Here is a 17,572-nt window from a genome sequence, read left to right as displayed (position 1 = left end):
AGAGCCTGGAGCCTGCTTTAGATTCTATGTCTCCCTCTCTCTCTGTCCCTTCCCTGCTCATGCTCTGTCTCCATCTCTCAAAAATAAACATTAAACATTAAATAAACATTAAATAAATAAACATTTAAATAAACATTAAAAAAATAAAAATAAGGAGTGCCATATGCTACCAACTGAGCTAGACATGTGCCCCTAAGGATTTTAGTTTTTAAATAATTTCTACACCCAATGTGGGACTTGAACGCACAACCCCAAAATCAAGAGTCTCATACTCCACCAAATGAACCAGCCAAGCACCCCATACTCTCAATTTTTGATGATGAAACTGATACTCAGAGAACATCATTTCTCAAATACATATAGTTGGTAAATGGAAGTACTAATACTTTAACCCAAGTATAACTAGCCTAAAGTTCTGTGTACTCTTAACAAGTTACACTCTCTCCCTGTTACAGTAAATATTAAGGTGTCTTGCAGGAGAAACTCTAGGGGGTAGATTCCCTTCTGTTCAAGAGCATGTAAAACATTTTAATTTTTTTTTATTAGTTTTCTTTATTTTTGACAGAAAGAGACAGAGCGTGAGTGGGGGAGGGGCAGAGAGAGAGGGAAACACAGAATCCAAAGCAAGCTCTAGGCTCTGAGCTGTCAGCACAGAGCCTGATGCAGGGCCCGAACTCACGAACCATGAGATCATGACCTGAGCTGAAGTCAGACGCTCAACCCACTGAGCCACCCAGGCTTCTCGACCATGTAAACATTTTAAATTGTACACATGAGATTTATATACTTTAACTTATATCTAAAAAAAAAAAAAAAAAAAAAGGAAAAGTGGGGAAAAAGCAGACCAATGTAAACTTAACGTGAACATTTAACCAATGCTTAGATCAGTAGGGAGCAAGCATCCTACCAGTGCCCTGAAGGAGCCCCTCTGCTTGGAAGCGCTGGGGTATAAAGGATCCAACGAGTGCCCTCTGCCACACTGGAGGAGAATATAGGCAGTAGATTGACCATCTTCAATGTGTGTTATTGTAAGTATGGAAGGTGAAAACACACTTTTTGGAGGAATCATTGAAATAATGATTTCAATAGTGACATAAACATGACCATTCATAGGCTGCCTTCATGGATTCAAAAGGTTTGCTTACCTTCAGCTGGATTTTTACAAGCCTAAAAGCAAAGGTCTTTCTGGAAGCATGTGGGACTTTTTTCTATTCTGGTCCTGCCAACCACAGGAATGTAAAATGTTATGTAGAAAAGTAACCAACTTCTCTAACCTGAAAGGTGAGGCATAGTGTGTGCAATGGCTGCATAGAATCTAACACATATCTGAAGATTCAAATACTCAGAAAAATCTGGGGAAGCTTAACAAAAATCAGGCTGAGATAAAACCATTTTACCAGATCTTATGATGTATGAATTAAACCTCAACTAAATAAAAAACTTTTTTTCCACCAAATTTACGTATTTTTTTTTCTTTGCTTAAAAATATTTTTTAAGGTTTATTTATTCTGAGATAGAGTGTGCAAGTGGGAGAGGAACAGAGAGAGAAGGAGAGAGAAAATCTCAAGCAAGCTTCCTGCTGTCAGAGCAAAGCCGGATGCGCAGCTTGATCCCACAAACCCCAGAAATCAGGACCTGAGCTTAAACCAAGAGTGAGACACTTAACTGAGTGAGCCAACCAGGTGCCCCTATTTATTTACTTATTTATTTTTTAAGTTTTTTTATTCAAGTAATCTCAATACCCAATGTGAGGCTCGAACTCATGACACCAAGATCGACAGCCACATGCTCCTCTGACTGAGTCAGCCAGGAGCCACTCTTTCATCAAATTTAAAAAAGAACTCCTTTGGGTGCCTGGGCAGCTCAGTCATTTAAGCATCTAACTCTTGATTTCCACTCAGGTCAGGATCTCACAGTTCATAGGATCAAGCCCCAAGTTGGGCTCTGCACTGGCAGTGCAGAGCCTGCTTGGGATTCTCTCTCTCTCTGCCCCTCTCCTGCTTGCATACTCTTTCTCTCTCTCAAAAGAAATAAACTTAAAAAAAAAAAAAGAACTCCCTTACCTGTGCCAGGGATAATCTGTGTAGGCATGAGATTCTCTGGTTCATGGGACTGCCCCTTTGCACACTTCAACCAGGAGAAAACTTCTTCATCACCCATCTCCTCTGTCTCTGAAACAGAAATGAAATGACTTTATTTATATTACTAGGGTCATAAGATGTATCCCTCTTAGTGAGTCAGAGTTTCAGATCCTAAAGGCCATTTTTTTCTTCAGCCAAAGAAGATAGTATCTAACTTAAAAAAATCGACTTCACTGATTTACTGTTATTTATTGTATCTACATACAAAAAATCCAACAATTTAGTGTGCACTCCCATGAATTTTCATGAATGTATACAGCTGCATAGGCACTACCACAATCATAACATAGAACATTTCCATCTTCCTTCCTAAAGTTCCTTCGAGCCCTTTGCTTAAAGTCATTAGCCTTTTCTTAACCCCTGGTCACCAGTGGTCAACTTCCTAATACTAACATTTTTGCTTTTTCTAGAATTTCATATAACTGGAAGCATACAGTATATAGTCATTTGTGTTGGATTTATTTCATTTAGCATGATTGGAGATTCATCCATATTGTTCATGTATTGGCAATTCATTTCCTTTCATGGCTGAATACTATACTGTGGTATGGATATACATTTTTATTACCCATTTACCAGCTGGTGAACAGTTGGATTATTTCCAATTTGGGGCTATTATGAATAAAACTACTATTAACATCCAAGTACAATCTTTTGTGTGGACATATTTTCTTTTCTCATTTTTAAAAATGTTTATTTTATGTGTTTATTTTTGAGAGAGACACAGAGCACAAGTGGGGAGGGGCAGAGAGAGATGGGCACACAGAATCCAAAGAAGGCTCCAGGCTCAGAGCCATCAGCAAAGAGCCTGACGCAGGGCTCAAACCCATGAACCGTGAAACTGTGACCTGAGCCGAAGTCAGACGCCTAACCAAGAGAGCCACCCAGGTGCCCCTGATGTTTACTTATGAGATGGACAGACAGAGAGAAAGCATGAGCGTGGGGGGGGGGGGGGGGGGGAGAGAGAGAGAGAGAGAGAGAGAGAGAGACACAGAGGGAGACACTGAATCCGAAGCAGGTTCCAGGCTCGGGGCTGTCAGCAACAGAGCCCAACTCTGGGCTCAAACTCACAAGCTGTGAGATCATGACCTGAGCTGCAGTCGGACGCTCAACTAACTGAGCCACCCAGGTGCCCCATGTGTGGACACATTTTCATTTCTCTCATAAACATGTAGAAGTGGGATGCTGGGTCATATGGAAAATTTATGTTTAAACTTATAAGACATGGTCATACCGTTTTCCAAAAGGATGGTACCAATTTCCATTCCTACCAGCAACTGTTAAGGGTTCTAGTTCCTCCACATTCTTGGAAACACCAGGTACTGTCAGTTTCTAAAATTCTAGTCTTCTAAGTGGGTAGAGGGGTTTCTCGTTACGGTTTTATTTTTTCCTTTTCCAAATGAGTAGTGGTAATTTTTTTAATGCATTTATTTTCCATTGATCTATCTTCTTTGATAAAGTATCTGTTCAAATCTTTTGCTCACTTAAAAATCAGGTTGTTGTCTTCTTACTGAGTTGTGAGAGCTCTTTATGGTGGATTCAAGTCCTTTAACAAATAGGGAATCAGCAAATCTTTTCTCCCAATCTGTGGCTTGTCTTTTCATTTACTCAAAGTGTTGTTTGAGGAGCAAAATATTTCAAATTTGATAACAATTCTTCTTTTGCTTTTTGTGTCCATACAAGTAGTTATCCAACTCAAGGACACAAAGATTTTCTCCTATTTTTTTTCTAGAAATTTTGTAGTTATAGCTTTTTATGGTTAGGCCTACAATTTACTTTTGATATATCGTGTGGGTAAAAATAAAGCTCATTTGGGGCGCCTGGGTGGCTCAGTCAGTTATGTGTCCATCCGACTTTGGCTCAGGTCATGATCTCACGGTTCATGAGTTTGAGCCCCACGTCAGGCTCTGTGCTGACAGCTCAGAGTCTGGAGCCTGCTTCAGATTCTGCATCTCCCTCTCTCTGTGCCCCTCCCCCACTCATTATCTGTCTCAAAAATAAACACTAAAAAATAAACAAATAAAGCTCACTTTATTTAGTACAGATACACAATTATCCCAGTACCGTTTGTTGAACTATCTCTTCCCAACTGAATTATCTTGGCACCTTCATTACCTAATCAGCCGACTATATATGTGTGTACATCTCTGCTGTTGTATTACCACAGTGCCTTAAATTCCTGTAGCTGTATAGTCTTAAAATGAAATAGTATAAATCCTCCAAATGCCTTCTTTTTCAAAATTGTTTTCGTTATTCTAGTCTTTTTTTTTTTAAGTTTATTTTTGAGAGAGAACATGCAAGCAGAGGAGGGGCAGAGAGAGAGACAGAGAGAGAGAGAGAAAGAGGGACAGAAGATCCAAAACAGGTTCTGTGCTGACAGCAGAGAGCCCAACGTGGTGCTTGAACTCATGAACCATGAGATCATGACCCAAACTGAAGTCAGACCCTCAACCAACTGAGCCACCTAGGCACCCTTAAATTTATTTTTTGAGAGAGACAGTGTGAGTGGGGGACAGAAAGAGAATTTTAGGCAGGCTCCATGCTGAACACGGAGCCTAACATTGGGCTCCATCCCACAACCCTGGGATCATGACCTGAGCTGAAATCAAGAGACGGATGCTCAATCAACTGAGCCACCAAGGCACCCCATGTGTTTCTTACCTATTAATTGAATTTATCCTTAAGCACTTCATGGTTTTTTGATGTTACTATAAATGATATTAATTTAAAAATTCAATTTCTAGTTGCTCATTGACAGCATATAGAAATATAATTAATTTTTGTTCAGTTTGTCCAGTAATCTTGCTTAAACTCACTTATTAGTTCTTGTAGCTTTTTTTGTAGATTACTTGGGGTTTTCTTTTTTAAGTTTTTTTTTAAGTTTATTTGAGAGAGAGAGAGAGAGGGAGTGCAAGCAGGGGAGAGGCAGAGAGAATCCCAAGCAGGCTCCATGCTCTCAGCAAAGAGCTCAGCGCAGCTCTTTGAGCTCAATTCCATGAACCGAGCTGAAAGCAAGATTCAGAGAGTTAACTGACTGAGCCACCCAGGCGCCCCACCCAACGTGGGGCACAAACCCATGGCCCCAGATCAAGAGCCATATGCTTTTCCGACCAAGCCAGGCAGGAGCCCTCCTTGGGGTTTTCTATATAGATGATCATGTCACCTGAGAATAAAACACATTTTACTTGGGGCACCTGGGTGGCTCAGTTGGTTAAATGGCTGACTTTTGCTCAGGTCATGATCTCACGGCTCATGAGTTCGAGCCCTGCATCAGGCTTGCTCCTGTCAGTGTAGAGTCTGCTTCGAATCTTCTGTCCCATCCTTCTCTCCCTCACTTGCTGTCTCTCTTTCAAAAATAAATAAATCTTAAAAATTTTTTTTACTTCATTCCAGTATATGCTTTTTGCGGGAGGGATGGCATTATGCTTTTCTTTGTCTTTTATTTCTCATGCTGACTAGTAACTCCGGCTCAGTGCTGAATAGAAGCTGTGAAAACAGGTATTTTTGTTTGCTCCTGATCTTAAGGAGAAATATTCAGTCTTTTGCATTATGTAAGACGTTCCTATCTATACCTAGGTTCAGTGTTTTTCGACCCTTATTTCTTTATCACTTCCCTCCCAAGACCTTTATAGACATTTTTTTTTTTTTTTGGTAATTATACTACCCACCCCAAGAAAACTGAATGCAAGATATACTACAGATCTGTATTATATATACTGTTTCATTTTCCTTCTTCTTTTGAATTAACTGCTTTTGTATGATTTGCCTTTGTCTCCACTTTTGGCTGACTGGCTATATACACCTCTTTATTTGCTACTGTTTGTTCTTGGGTTTGTAGTATCTCTAGCTTACCACAGTCTGTCTTCAAATAGTATACCACTCTTCACATACTGTGTAAGATTCTTATATTCTTCCACTTCCCCTTCCTTTGTGCTATTACATATTTTAATTTTACACATTTAAAAAAAATTTTTAATGTTTATTTTTGAGGGAGACAGAGTGCAAGCAGGGGAGGGGCAGAGAGAGAGAGACAGACAAGACAGACAGACAGAAAGACAGACAGACAGAATCCAAAGCAGGCTCCAGGCTCTGAGCTATCAGCAAAGAGCCCAATGCGGGGCTTGAACCCACAAATCATGAGATCATGACCTGAGCCGAAGTTGGACGTTTAACCAACTGAGCCACCCAGGCACCCCTAATTTTACACATTATAAGCCCCAAATTACTTTGTTACTTTTGCTTTAAACAATTATCTTTTAAAAAGTTTAAAAATAAGAAAAAGTCTTTTATATGTACTCACATATTTACCCACAGATGTTCTTCATTCCTTTGTGTAAATCCAAATTCCCTTACTGTATCTTTTTTTCCCCTGCTTTTGCACTGTGAATCTGCTGGTGATGAATTCTACCAGCTTTTCTTTGTCTGAAAGACTATTTCACTCTCGTTTTTGAAGATATTCTCACTAGGTATGAATTTTAGGTTAATAATTGGTTTTCAGCACTTTAAGATGCTGTTCCGTTGTCTTCAGTGGAAGAGCGTTTCTGACAACTTGGCTGTCATTCTTATCTTTGTTAGTTTGTATATATAAAGTACTTTTTTTCCCTCTTGTGATTTTCAGATTTTCTCCTTATTGCTTTTCAGTAAGGTGGGTAATGATGTACTTTAGTGTGGTTTTCTTTTAATTTAAAAAAATGTTTATTTTTGAGAAAGAGAGACAGAGTGCAAGCAGGGGAGGGACACAGAAAGAGGGAGACACAGAATCGGAAGCAGACTCCAGGCTCTGAGCTGTCAGCAGAGCCCGACAAGAGGCTCAAACACACAAACTATGAGATCATGACCTGGGCCAAAGTTGGATGTTTAACCAACTGAGCCACCCATGTGCCCATGCTTCTTCTATTTGAGATTTATTGTTGATTTGTGGTTTTATAGCTTTTCATCAAATTTGGAAAATTTTTGGAATTTTTCAGGTATTTTTTTGTATCTGCTCTCTGACCATTTCTGCCTGATATTTCCTATACATAAACAAGGCACTCTTTAACTTATAAATTTAAGTCTTTCTTCTCTTTGTGCTTAGTTTTGGATAGTTTCTATTGTTACATCTTTAAATTCAGCTTCTTGTGCAGTATCTAATTTGCCATTAATCCCACCTAGTATAATTTTTGGGGGATTTTTTAATCTCTAGACCATTTATTTGGGTCTTTTATGTATTTTCTATTTCTCTCATATTTCCCTTTATGTATTTATTTTTATTTTTTGAGAGAGAGAGAGAGACAGGGAGGGAGAGGGAGAGTGAGTGAGCATGTGCTTGAGTGAGGAAGGGGCAGAGGGAGGGGGAAAATCCATGCCCAGTGTGGAGCCCAACGTGGGGTTTGATCTCACTACCGTGAGATGATGAATTGAGCCGAAATCGAGTCGGATGTTCAACCAGCTGAAATCAAGAGTCGGATGCTCAATGACTGAGCTACCCAGGTGCTCTTCCCTTTATGTCTTTAAATATATTCATATGATTTATAATAGCTGCTTTAAGGCCTTTTTACAGTAATTCTATCATCACTGTCATTTCTGGATGTGTTTCTATTGAATGTTTCTTTCCCCCAGATTATTGGTCACATTCTTTTTTTGCATACTTGATTATTCTTTTATTTAACAAAACTTTATCACTAAAGTATAGTTGACATGTACTGTTAACATACTAAAGTAGTTCTGGTGTACAACACAGTGATTTGACAATTCTATACATTATGCAATGCTCACTATAATAAATGTAGTTGCCATATGTCACCATACAATGTCATTACAATATTATTGACTATATTCTCTGTGCCATACTTTCCATCCTTTTGACTTATTTATCATTGGAAGTTTGTACTGCTTAATCCCTGATACGTATTTCACTCGCCCCACCCCCATTGCCTCCCTTCTGGCAATCACTAGTTTGTTTTCTGCATTTATGAGTTTGTCTTGGTTTTTTTTTTAATTAATTTTTATTTTTTTTTAAAGTTTCATTTTTGAGAGAGAAAGCAAGAGTAGGGGAGGAGCAGAGAGAGAGGGAGAGAGAGGAAGTGAAGCGGGCTCTGCACTGACAGCAGAGAGCCCAATGTGGGGCTTGAACTCACAAACCATGAGATCATGACCTGAGCAAAAGCTGGATGCTTAACCGACTGAGCCACCCAGGCACCCCTATTTTTTTAAAGTGGTTTCTATGCCCAACGTGGAGCGTGAACTCATGTTCCCAGGATCAAGACATGCATGCTCTAGTGACTGAGCCAGAGAGGCACCCCTGTTTTGTTTTTTAGATTCCACATGTAAGTGAAAAATATGGTATCTTTATTTCACTTAGTGTAATACCCTGTATGTCCATCTCTGTTGCTGCAAGTGGCAAGATGTCATAGTTTTTTATGGCCAAGTAATATTCCATAATGTATATGTAGGTGTATATATGTATATACACACTTAGGCTACTTCTATATCTTGCCTGTTGTAAATAACAGTGCAGTAAACATAGGGGTGCATATATCTTTTTGAATTAGTGTTTCCATCTTCTTTGGGTAATTACCCAGTAGTGGAATTACTGGATTGCATTTCTGTATTTTATTTTTTGAGAGACTTCCACACTGTTTCCACAGTGGCTACACAGATTTACATTGCCACCAACAATGCACAACCGTTCCTTTTATTTCCACACCCTCCCCAACACTTGTCATTTCTTGTCTTTTTGATACTAGTCATTCTGACAGGTGTGAGGTGGTATCTCATTGTAGTTTTTATGTGCATTTACCTGATGAGAGTGATGTGCAGCGTGTCTTCATGTATCTTTTGGCCATCTGTAGGTCTTCTTTGAAAAAATGTCTATGCAGGTCCTCTGCCCACTTTTTAATTGGGCAGTTTTAGGGTTTTTTTTTTTTTTTTTTGGTGTTGAGTTGTGTAAGTATTCTAGTTTTGGATATTAACTCTTTATTGGATATATCATTTGCAAATATCAAATATCTTTTCCCATTCAGAAGGTTGCCTTTTTGTTTTGTTGGTGGTTTCCTTCGCTGTGCAAAAGCTTTCATTTATTTTTCTTTTGTTTTCCTTGCCTGAGGAGACATATCCAGAAAAATGTTGCTATGGCCAGTGCCCAAGAGATTACTGCCAGTGTTTTCTTACAGGTGGTTTATGGTTTTGGGTCTCACATTTAATTCTTTAATCCATTTTGAGTTTATTTTTGTGTATGGGGTAAGAGGGTAGTCCAGTTTCATTCCTTTGCATGTAGCTGTCTAGTTTTCTCAGCACCATTTACTTAAGAGACTCACACCTGATTATGTTTTTTTTTTTTTTTTTTTTTTTAAGTAAACTCTATCCTCATTGGGGGGCTCAAACTCAAGACCTTGGCTCTACCGAATGAGCCAGCCATTTAGCTGATTATTACTCATACCCTGATTTTTCCTGATTGAATGCAGAGCTTTGTGACTTTAATGTTTCAGAGTACTGGATTTTGTTGTAATCCTTTAAAGAATGTTTGATTTTAGTCTGGTGCATAGTTAAGTAACCTGCAGATCAGTTTGATCCCTCCAAGGCTTGCTTTACACTTTGTTATGGCATCTCCACAGCAGCCATTATTCTGGGACTACATTAGTCCCACTGCTAAAACGTGACCCTTGTGCACTCTTATCCAGAGTCTTTCCAGTCTGGCTTGTGGCGATACAAATGGTAAGTTCTGGAAATTATTCAGTCAATTGCTTTCTGAAAGTTCCTTTTTGGGCCTTAAGGAGTTTCACCTCATGTGTGTGCAGATCACTACAGAGCCAAAAACTGAGGTGATCTCTCTGCAGCTCTAACGTCTTCAGCACTCTGCCTCACTCTTCTCAGACTCTTATCTCTGTTTCAGCTCAGTGAGACTGTCAAACTGGTGTAGTTGCTTTTCCCTCTACTACAGCCTGGAAACTGCCTGCGGGCAGTAAACGGGAGCAATTGTAGGATGTGCCTTGTTTCTTCCCTTCTCTTAAGAGACAGACTCATGCTGCCTGCTGTCCAATGTCTAAATCCATGATTTCATATATTTAGTCTGGTTTTCTTATTGTTTATGGCAGGAGGGCAATTCCTGTAGAAGTTAATCTTTCGTGGGCAGAAGTGGAAGATCTAACAGCTACATAACACATAGTACCTAGTAGATGTCAGGCCCTGTGCTAACCATTTCAAGTACATGATCTCATTTAATCCTCACAACAATGCTGTGAGAGAAATACTCATATTATCTTTGTTTTATAGATAAGGAAACTGAAGCTCTGAGGGATTAAGAAAATAGCCCAAGATACCACAGGTGGTATAAAAGATGTGGAAGTAGGATTCAAATCCCAGTTGCATACCTCTAAACCACCATGTTCCAATGGTTGCACAATATCTCTGAAGAGGGAAGGATGAGGTTAAGGGGCAAGTAGTAAGATAAAGCAAGGAAAAAAGGAAGCACAAGATTTGAATAGCCTTTTTCCAAAGATGAATACAGCCAACAAGCACATGAAAAGATGGTCAACACCATTAGTCATCAGGGAAATGCAAATCAGAATCACACAATGAAACAGGGACTACTTCATAGCCACTGTGATGGCTATAACCTAAAAGGCAGACAATAATAAGCATTGGCAAAGACGTGGAAAAACTGGAAGCCTTGTGCATTGCTAGTGGGATTATAAAATGATGTAGCTACTATGGAATACAACTTGGCAGTTTCTGAAAGAATTAAAAACATAGGACTGCCATATAATACATAAAATCCATTAAGTATATACTCAAAAGAAATGAAAACCTATGTTCACACAAAAACCTGTACACAAATGTTCATAGTGGTACTTTTCATAATAGCTCAAAACAGACACAACCTACATGTCCACTGACTAATGAATGGATAGACAAAATATAATACACCCATACAATGGAATATTATTTGGCAACACAAAAGAATGAGTTAATGATACATGCTATCACATGGATGAAGCTTTAAAACAGTATGCTAAAGTGAAAGAAGTCAAGTCACAGGAGGCCAAATATCGTATGATTCCATTTATATGACATGTACAGAACAGGGAGAGATGAGACAGTAAGAAGATTAATGGTTACCAAGGGTTGAGGAGAGGGAGAAAAATAGGGAGTTAGTGCTACGGGTTACATTTTTTTTTGGAAAGACAAAAGTGAAATTTGATAGTGGAAATGGTTGCACAACCTTGAGAATATACTAGAAACTTTTGAATTGTACACTTTCAAAGGGTGAATTTTATGGCATGTGAATTATATCTCAATAAAGATGCTGTTAAAAAAAAAAAAACACACAAGGGAAGATGAAGAATAACTTTCCTTGGATTGTTTTAGCCTTCCCAGTTAGGCTGGAATATTGGCAACCATAACGCCTCATAATGCAACAAAAATGAGTGAAGCTAAGCAGCTAAAATGGGGGCACAAACCCATTCTTGCTTCAAGTCCCATACCTCCAATGACAGGTTACCTTTAGAATTGAACAGGACAATATTTGCTCACCACTGCGCGGACGGCTTTTTCTGAGCCTGTAACAGTCAAGGCAGACCCCAAATCCACATTTGCGACAAACCCAGTGGATGTTGAAGAGAGTTGTTTCACATACATCACACATCTCCCGCACACCACGCACTGCTCGCTTCCATGCCACTTTCTCTGGTGGAAAGAGGAAGAGGGATATTGTTGGCATTGATCATCCTGAATAACAGTAAAAGACTACAGATCCACTGACTGCTCCTCAAACTGTTTTGTCCAGCAATCAAACTCAAAGATGCAAGAAGCTGGTGTTTCTATAAATGTAAGAGAAACAAAATAGATGGAATTGTTAATATTTCTAAACAAGTGTCAACGATATAAATGCCACGTGTTGTTATTTAAAGATACTGTAAAAATGTCAATGTGGGGGAGTCTGAAATAAGAGGATTCTTCACTTGAAATGTAGGGTATAATGTCTTGGGAGAATTTTCCTTGGTGTAGAAATAGGGTACAGTATCTCACAGATATGGAAACATCATCAGTGTCTGAATAACAGCGGGTTCTAGGTATGAAACATCGTACCCGCTAGCACTTCATCTACTCACAAACCATATAATATCACTTACTAATACAAATAGGTTCAAAGCAAACTCAAAGTATTTAGAGTGACCCAAACCCAGACAGGGATCAAGGAAGGAATAATGTCTGCTGGATATAGTTAGAGCCTCAGCTCCTTAGTTTGCTACAAAGAGAAGTCTTATCAGTCTTAATTTGTCCACAGAGAATGCCATTTGTCACTCTTTCTACTCCTGTGACGTAACAGAAAATACAAGTTCCCAAATAGAAGTGCCTGGAAGACAAGGAAGTGGGTGTCTTACGATGTGGCTCCACCATCATCATGGCCTCTTTCTCTGACATCACGAGCTGGCAGAACTGGTCCCCAACATTGGCCAGGATGTATTTTGAGGTTTCTAGGTCTATTCCTTCTGCAAGGGAGGAAGAGGGAATCCACAGGTTCATGGCATCAGGGTCACTCTGCTGGGGACTCAGAAACCCCTCCACACGGAGTACTCCCTTTCGAGTGAAGATCAACCTGAGATAGGAAGGCAGATAATCAAATACATGGTAAACAGCAGCCATGCAAACTAAAACACACCTAAAAGCCTAGGATCTACAAAAATTAAATGAGCCTTAAAAGGCATTAGAGTGCATTAAGAATTTTCACCCTAGTGGGGCACCTGGCTAGCTCAGTCAGAAAAGCATGTGACTCTTGATCTTGGGTTTATGAGTTCCATCCCCACATTGGGTGTAGACATATTTAAAAAGGAAAAAAAAAGGGGCACCTGGGTGGCTCAGTCGGTTAAGCGTCCGACATCGGCTCAGGTCATGATCTTGCGGTTCGTGAGTTCAAGCCCCGCGTTGGGCTCTGTGTTGACCGCTCAGAGCCTGGAGCCTGTTTCAGACTCTGTGTCTCCTTCTCTCTCTCTGACCCTCCCCCGTTCATGCCCTGTCTCTCTCTGTCTCAAAAATAAATAAACGTAAAATAAATAAATAAATAAATAAATAAATAAATAAATAAATAAATAAAAGGAAAAAAAAATTTTTTTAAGTTTATTCATTTATTCTGAGAAACAAAGAATGTTAGAGGGATAGATACGGGCAGAGATAGGGAGAAAAAAGAATCCCAAGGAGGCTCCACGTCGTGAGCACAGAGCCTAACGTGAGGCTTGATCTCATGAGCTGTGAGATCATGACCTGAGCCAACATCAAGAGTCAGATGCTTAACTGGCTGAGCCACACAGGCACCCCTCCAAATTTTATTTATCTATTTTTTTTAATGTTTATTTATTTTTGAGACAGAGAGAGTCAGAGTGTAGCGGGGGAGGAGCAGAGACGGAGGGAGACACAGAATCTGAAGCAGGTTCCAGGCTCCGAGCTGTCAGCACAGAGCCCGATGTGGGGCTTGAACTCACCAACCATGAGATCATGACCTGAGCCAGAGTCAGACGCTTATCCAACTGAGCCAGCCAGGTGCCCCCAAATTTTGTTTAAAAACTAATTTTCAAAAAATAAAAACAAAACAAAAAAATAAAAATAAAAACGAATTTTCACCCTATTTGACCAACACAGTATACATTCTCTGCAATAGTAGAAAGGTTTATTATTAACACTTAATATGTCTGGGTTCTTTAAAAAGCTGTGTCAAGAAACCTCTTTCAGTTTCTCTATCCACCTGAGTGGTGTGCACCCACACCACTGAACGTGACCAGAGGAAAATAGCCATGCTCATTGTCACATTTGAAATTCACGTCTAACTATGTCAGCTGAGCCCTTCATGTTGCCTTCCAGTTACAACAGTTTCCTGGTGCATGCCCTCTCCTAGATGCCTGTTTCGTAGCTTCTCTTTTCTTTTCTAACCTCCAATATAATTCTCTCATGAGGACCTTGTTATGTATTCCATGGAGAAAATACAAGAAGTCAGAAGAGATGTCCCCCAAGTTCCCAACACCATACTACCATGCCTTCCTGCAACTGGGCCCATGTTCCATCTGACGTGCTGCTGCTAGGAATGAACTAGGATCCCAGCGAAGACCAATCTCTCCACCTATGCTCTACATCCTCTACATCCTCTCACGTAGGCAGCCCTCCACATATTCTTTCTTCTACATCATCTATCTTCCTCTCTACTGAATCATTCTTGTATTTGAACTATCTCAAAAATTCTCTAAGAATTTTCTATCTCAAAAATCCTCTCGATCCCACACCCCCCTCCATTTATCTGCTTGTAAGAGCAATGTTTCTTGACCGAGTTGTCTATACTGATTGTTACCAGCTCCTCTTCCCTCTCATTTTCTTACTCCTCTCCAATCAGGCTTTCCCTCACCAACATACCAAAACTGTTTTTTGATAAGGTCATTACCCCTCATTAAATCTAACGGTCACTTTCCGTTCTCATCTGACTTGACCCAATCCCCAGTATTTGACAGAGTTCATTATTCCTTCCTGGAAATACTTTCTTCACTTGCCTTCCAGGATACCTTACTGGCTGTTCTTTCTTAGCTGCCTTTACTAGCTCCTCCTCATCTTTCCCATCTGTCAATGTGGGAGAACTCCAGGACTCAGTCCTAGGAATGCTTCTCTTCTTTGTCTACATTTGGACTCCTTCAGTGATCTCAATTAGGCTTAAATACCTGATGACATCGAAATTTTTATCTGCCTGGACTTCTCCCCTCAACTCTAGAGTTGAGTTTCCAGCTGCCCTTTCAACATCTCCATCTAGAAATCTTTTTTTTTTTTTTTAAGTTTATTCATTTATTTTTGAGAGAGAGAGAGAGAGAGAGAGAGAGAGAGAGAGAGAGAGAGAGAGAGTGTTAGTTAATTCAGAGGAGGGGCAGAGAGAGAGGGAGAGAGAGGGAGAGAGAGAGAATCCCAAGCAGGCTCTGCCCTGTCAGCATGGGGCCTAATGTGGGGCCCTAACCCACAAACCCTGATTTCATGACCTGAGCCAAAATCAAAAGTTGGACATTCAACTGACAGAGCCACCCAGGTGCCCCTCAATCTAGAAATCTAATAGGCATCTCAAATTTTACATGCCCAAATTAAAAGTTCCCATTTTCTTCCCCAAACCCGCTTTTCCCTAAGGAATCTCCTTATCAGTAAATTGTAGTCCCATTTTTCCAGTTTTCAGGTCAAAAGCTGTAGAATCCATTTCTTCTTTCATGCTCTACATCTGATCAATCAGAAAATCCTGTGAGTTCTACCTTCAAAATATATCCTTAATCCAACTGGACTCATCACTTCCATCACTAAGCTACTGTCATTCTCACCCAGATAATTCCAACAGCCTCCTAATTTCTCTGTGCTCCTGCCTTTGCCTCAATATAATCTATCCTCAGTAAGGTAGTCACAGTGATCCTTTAAAACATTCCTCAGCGTCACTCATCAACTCAAAACCTCCAATGACTTCTTATTCAGCACAAAAGCCAAGGCCCTTAGATTAGTCCTTTAAAATATGGACTCATCATTAATTTTGTGACCTCAATTCCCCTGCCCCCATTCTGTATTTTAGCCACCCTAGGTCCACAAACACACCAGGAATATTCCAACCTCAGGACAGTTGCCCTTGTGCCCTCTACCCGGAAAACTTGTCTCTCAGAGACATGTGTGGTCCACTCCCTCACCTCCTTCATGTCTTTACTCAAGTCTTACTTATCTTCTCAAGTCATCCTATTTAAACTATAGCCTCTCTAGGGGCGCCTGGGTGGTTCGGTGAGTGCAGTGTCTGACTTTGGCTCAGGTCGGGATCTTGTGGTTCTTGAGTTCGAGCCCCACGTTGGGCTCACTGCTATCAGCACATGGCCTGCTTTGGATCCTCTGTGCCCCACTCCCTCTGCCTCTCCCTCGCTCACATGCACATGCTCTCTCTCAAAAAAACAAAAACAAAAACCCCCCACTAAACTGTAGGCTTTCTAACGTCCCCACAGTTCAATCCTCTTTCCTGTCCTTATTTTTCTCAGTTATTAACAGCTAACATGCCATACATTTAATCTCTTTTCCTTATTTATTGTCTGCCTCCTCAGCAAACCTCTTAAGGGCTAGATTTTTATGGTTTTATACAGTGTTTAATCCTCAATGCCGACAACGATGGCTGACACAGAGTATGTGTTCAGTAAACATTTGCAGAATAAGTGAAGCTACACTATGTGGATAAATCATTTGGATTTCTGTTTCTTAAAAATTAAGAATTCTTGGAAGATTGTTTAGAGGAAATTCTTTTTCTAAGTTTACCAAGCAGAAAAAAGTGACTATCTGCTGTTTGGTAAAAGCAGGGATACTCCCAGGATTTTCATCAGTTATATCTATTTCAAAGACACTTCACATATCTCCTCATCTTACTTGCCTTTCTCCCTGAGACTCAAGTTACTCTAGCACTGTAGAGGAATAAAGGGTCAGACACATCCATAATACAAAATAGCATCCTCTGCTTCTACCACTGGTTTCAAATGGAATCCAAATTAGGAATGACTCAACGTAGTTCAGGGGCCAGTGGCTGAGCTATTCAGTTCCCTAAGGACAAAGCCACAAGTCACTTCACAATCCAAACCAAATGGCTACTATGGATAGAGCCTCAGCAAAGACTCAAGAGCAAACAGGTTAAGGAAAACAAGGAATAGACTGGACATATGCTTACAGATTCAGAGAGTGGGAGTTGTATATCACTAATGGAAAGTGGGAAGGAGACAGGCAGGTTTGGGTACCTCCGGAAGTGAAAGAAGCGGCAGGCCACAGTGGAATCATCTTGCTCCTGTTCTTTAAACTTCCGATACCGCTCCAGGCGGCATTCCCGACACTTGTGCAGGTGAGGAGCTACATTGATGCATGACCCATCCTGCAGGAAGGGCTCTCCAGACTGCTTCAGCTTCTTCACCTTGCTCACATCTTTTAGCACTGATTGGCCAACTGTGGCAAGGAAAGGAGAAACGGTTGGTCATGATTGGTATTAATGAGACCCAATAACATAATCCTCTTGGGGATGAATTCTTGTCCTGGCCTGGGTCATTGCTCCTTGCCATGGCTGGGCTTGTGTGCATCATGTCCAGCCGTGACAGAAAGGGAGGGAGCCAAGAGGCTTCAAAAGGAAGCTAAGGACCATGGAGAATTTGTGGGCATTGCCCCATTATAAGGAAACAACTCTGGTATGGGTGAGGAAAACCCAAGAAGGCAGAAGGTAGCCACTTGCCTCTAGACTTTCAGGATACGACTATTCTATTAATCACAGACTGTTGGGCCCCCATGGTACCAATTCCTAATGACAATAGTAATGGACGCTTGCCCTTACACATTCCTGGGCTAGAAGCTCATGGCATAGGAGTTAATGGCTTTTGGAAGAGGTGTTAAAACCTGATATATGTAACAGAGAGAAGTAAATTTGAGGGGTGATTCTTTTT

The 17,572-nt window shown here is 40.3% G+C and overlaps 1 protein-coding gene across 4 annotated transcripts in view; it reads right to left on the bottom strand.

Moving 5' to 3' along the window:
• Positions 1-17,572, bottom strand: part of KDM3B (lysine demethylase 3B) — a 74,912-nt gene that overhangs the window by 16,478 nt on the left and 40,862 nt on the right. For all 4 annotated transcript variants that reach the window (XM_042984752.1, XM_042984750.1, XM_042984755.1 and 1 more), the window contains 4 exons: positions 16,883-17,084; positions 12,503-12,717; positions 11,652-11,804; positions 2,064-2,171 (listed from right to left, as the gene is read on the bottom strand). In XM_042984752.1, the coding sequence (XP_042840686.1) occupies positions 2,064-2,171; positions 11,652-11,804; positions 12,503-12,717; positions 16,883-17,084 (678 nt within the window). The remainder of the gene's footprint in view (positions 1-2,063; positions 2,172-11,651; positions 11,805-12,502; positions 12,718-16,882; positions 17,085-17,572) is intronic.

This window comes from Panthera tigris, chromosome A1, assembly GCF_018350195.1.
Source record: "Panthera tigris isolate Pti1 chromosome A1, P.tigris_Pti1_mat1.1, whole genome shotgun sequence".
Taxonomy (NCBI): domain Eukaryota; kingdom Metazoa; phylum Chordata; class Mammalia; order Carnivora; family Felidae; genus Panthera; species Panthera tigris.
This window is presented reverse-complemented; position numbering and strand designations above follow the sequence as displayed.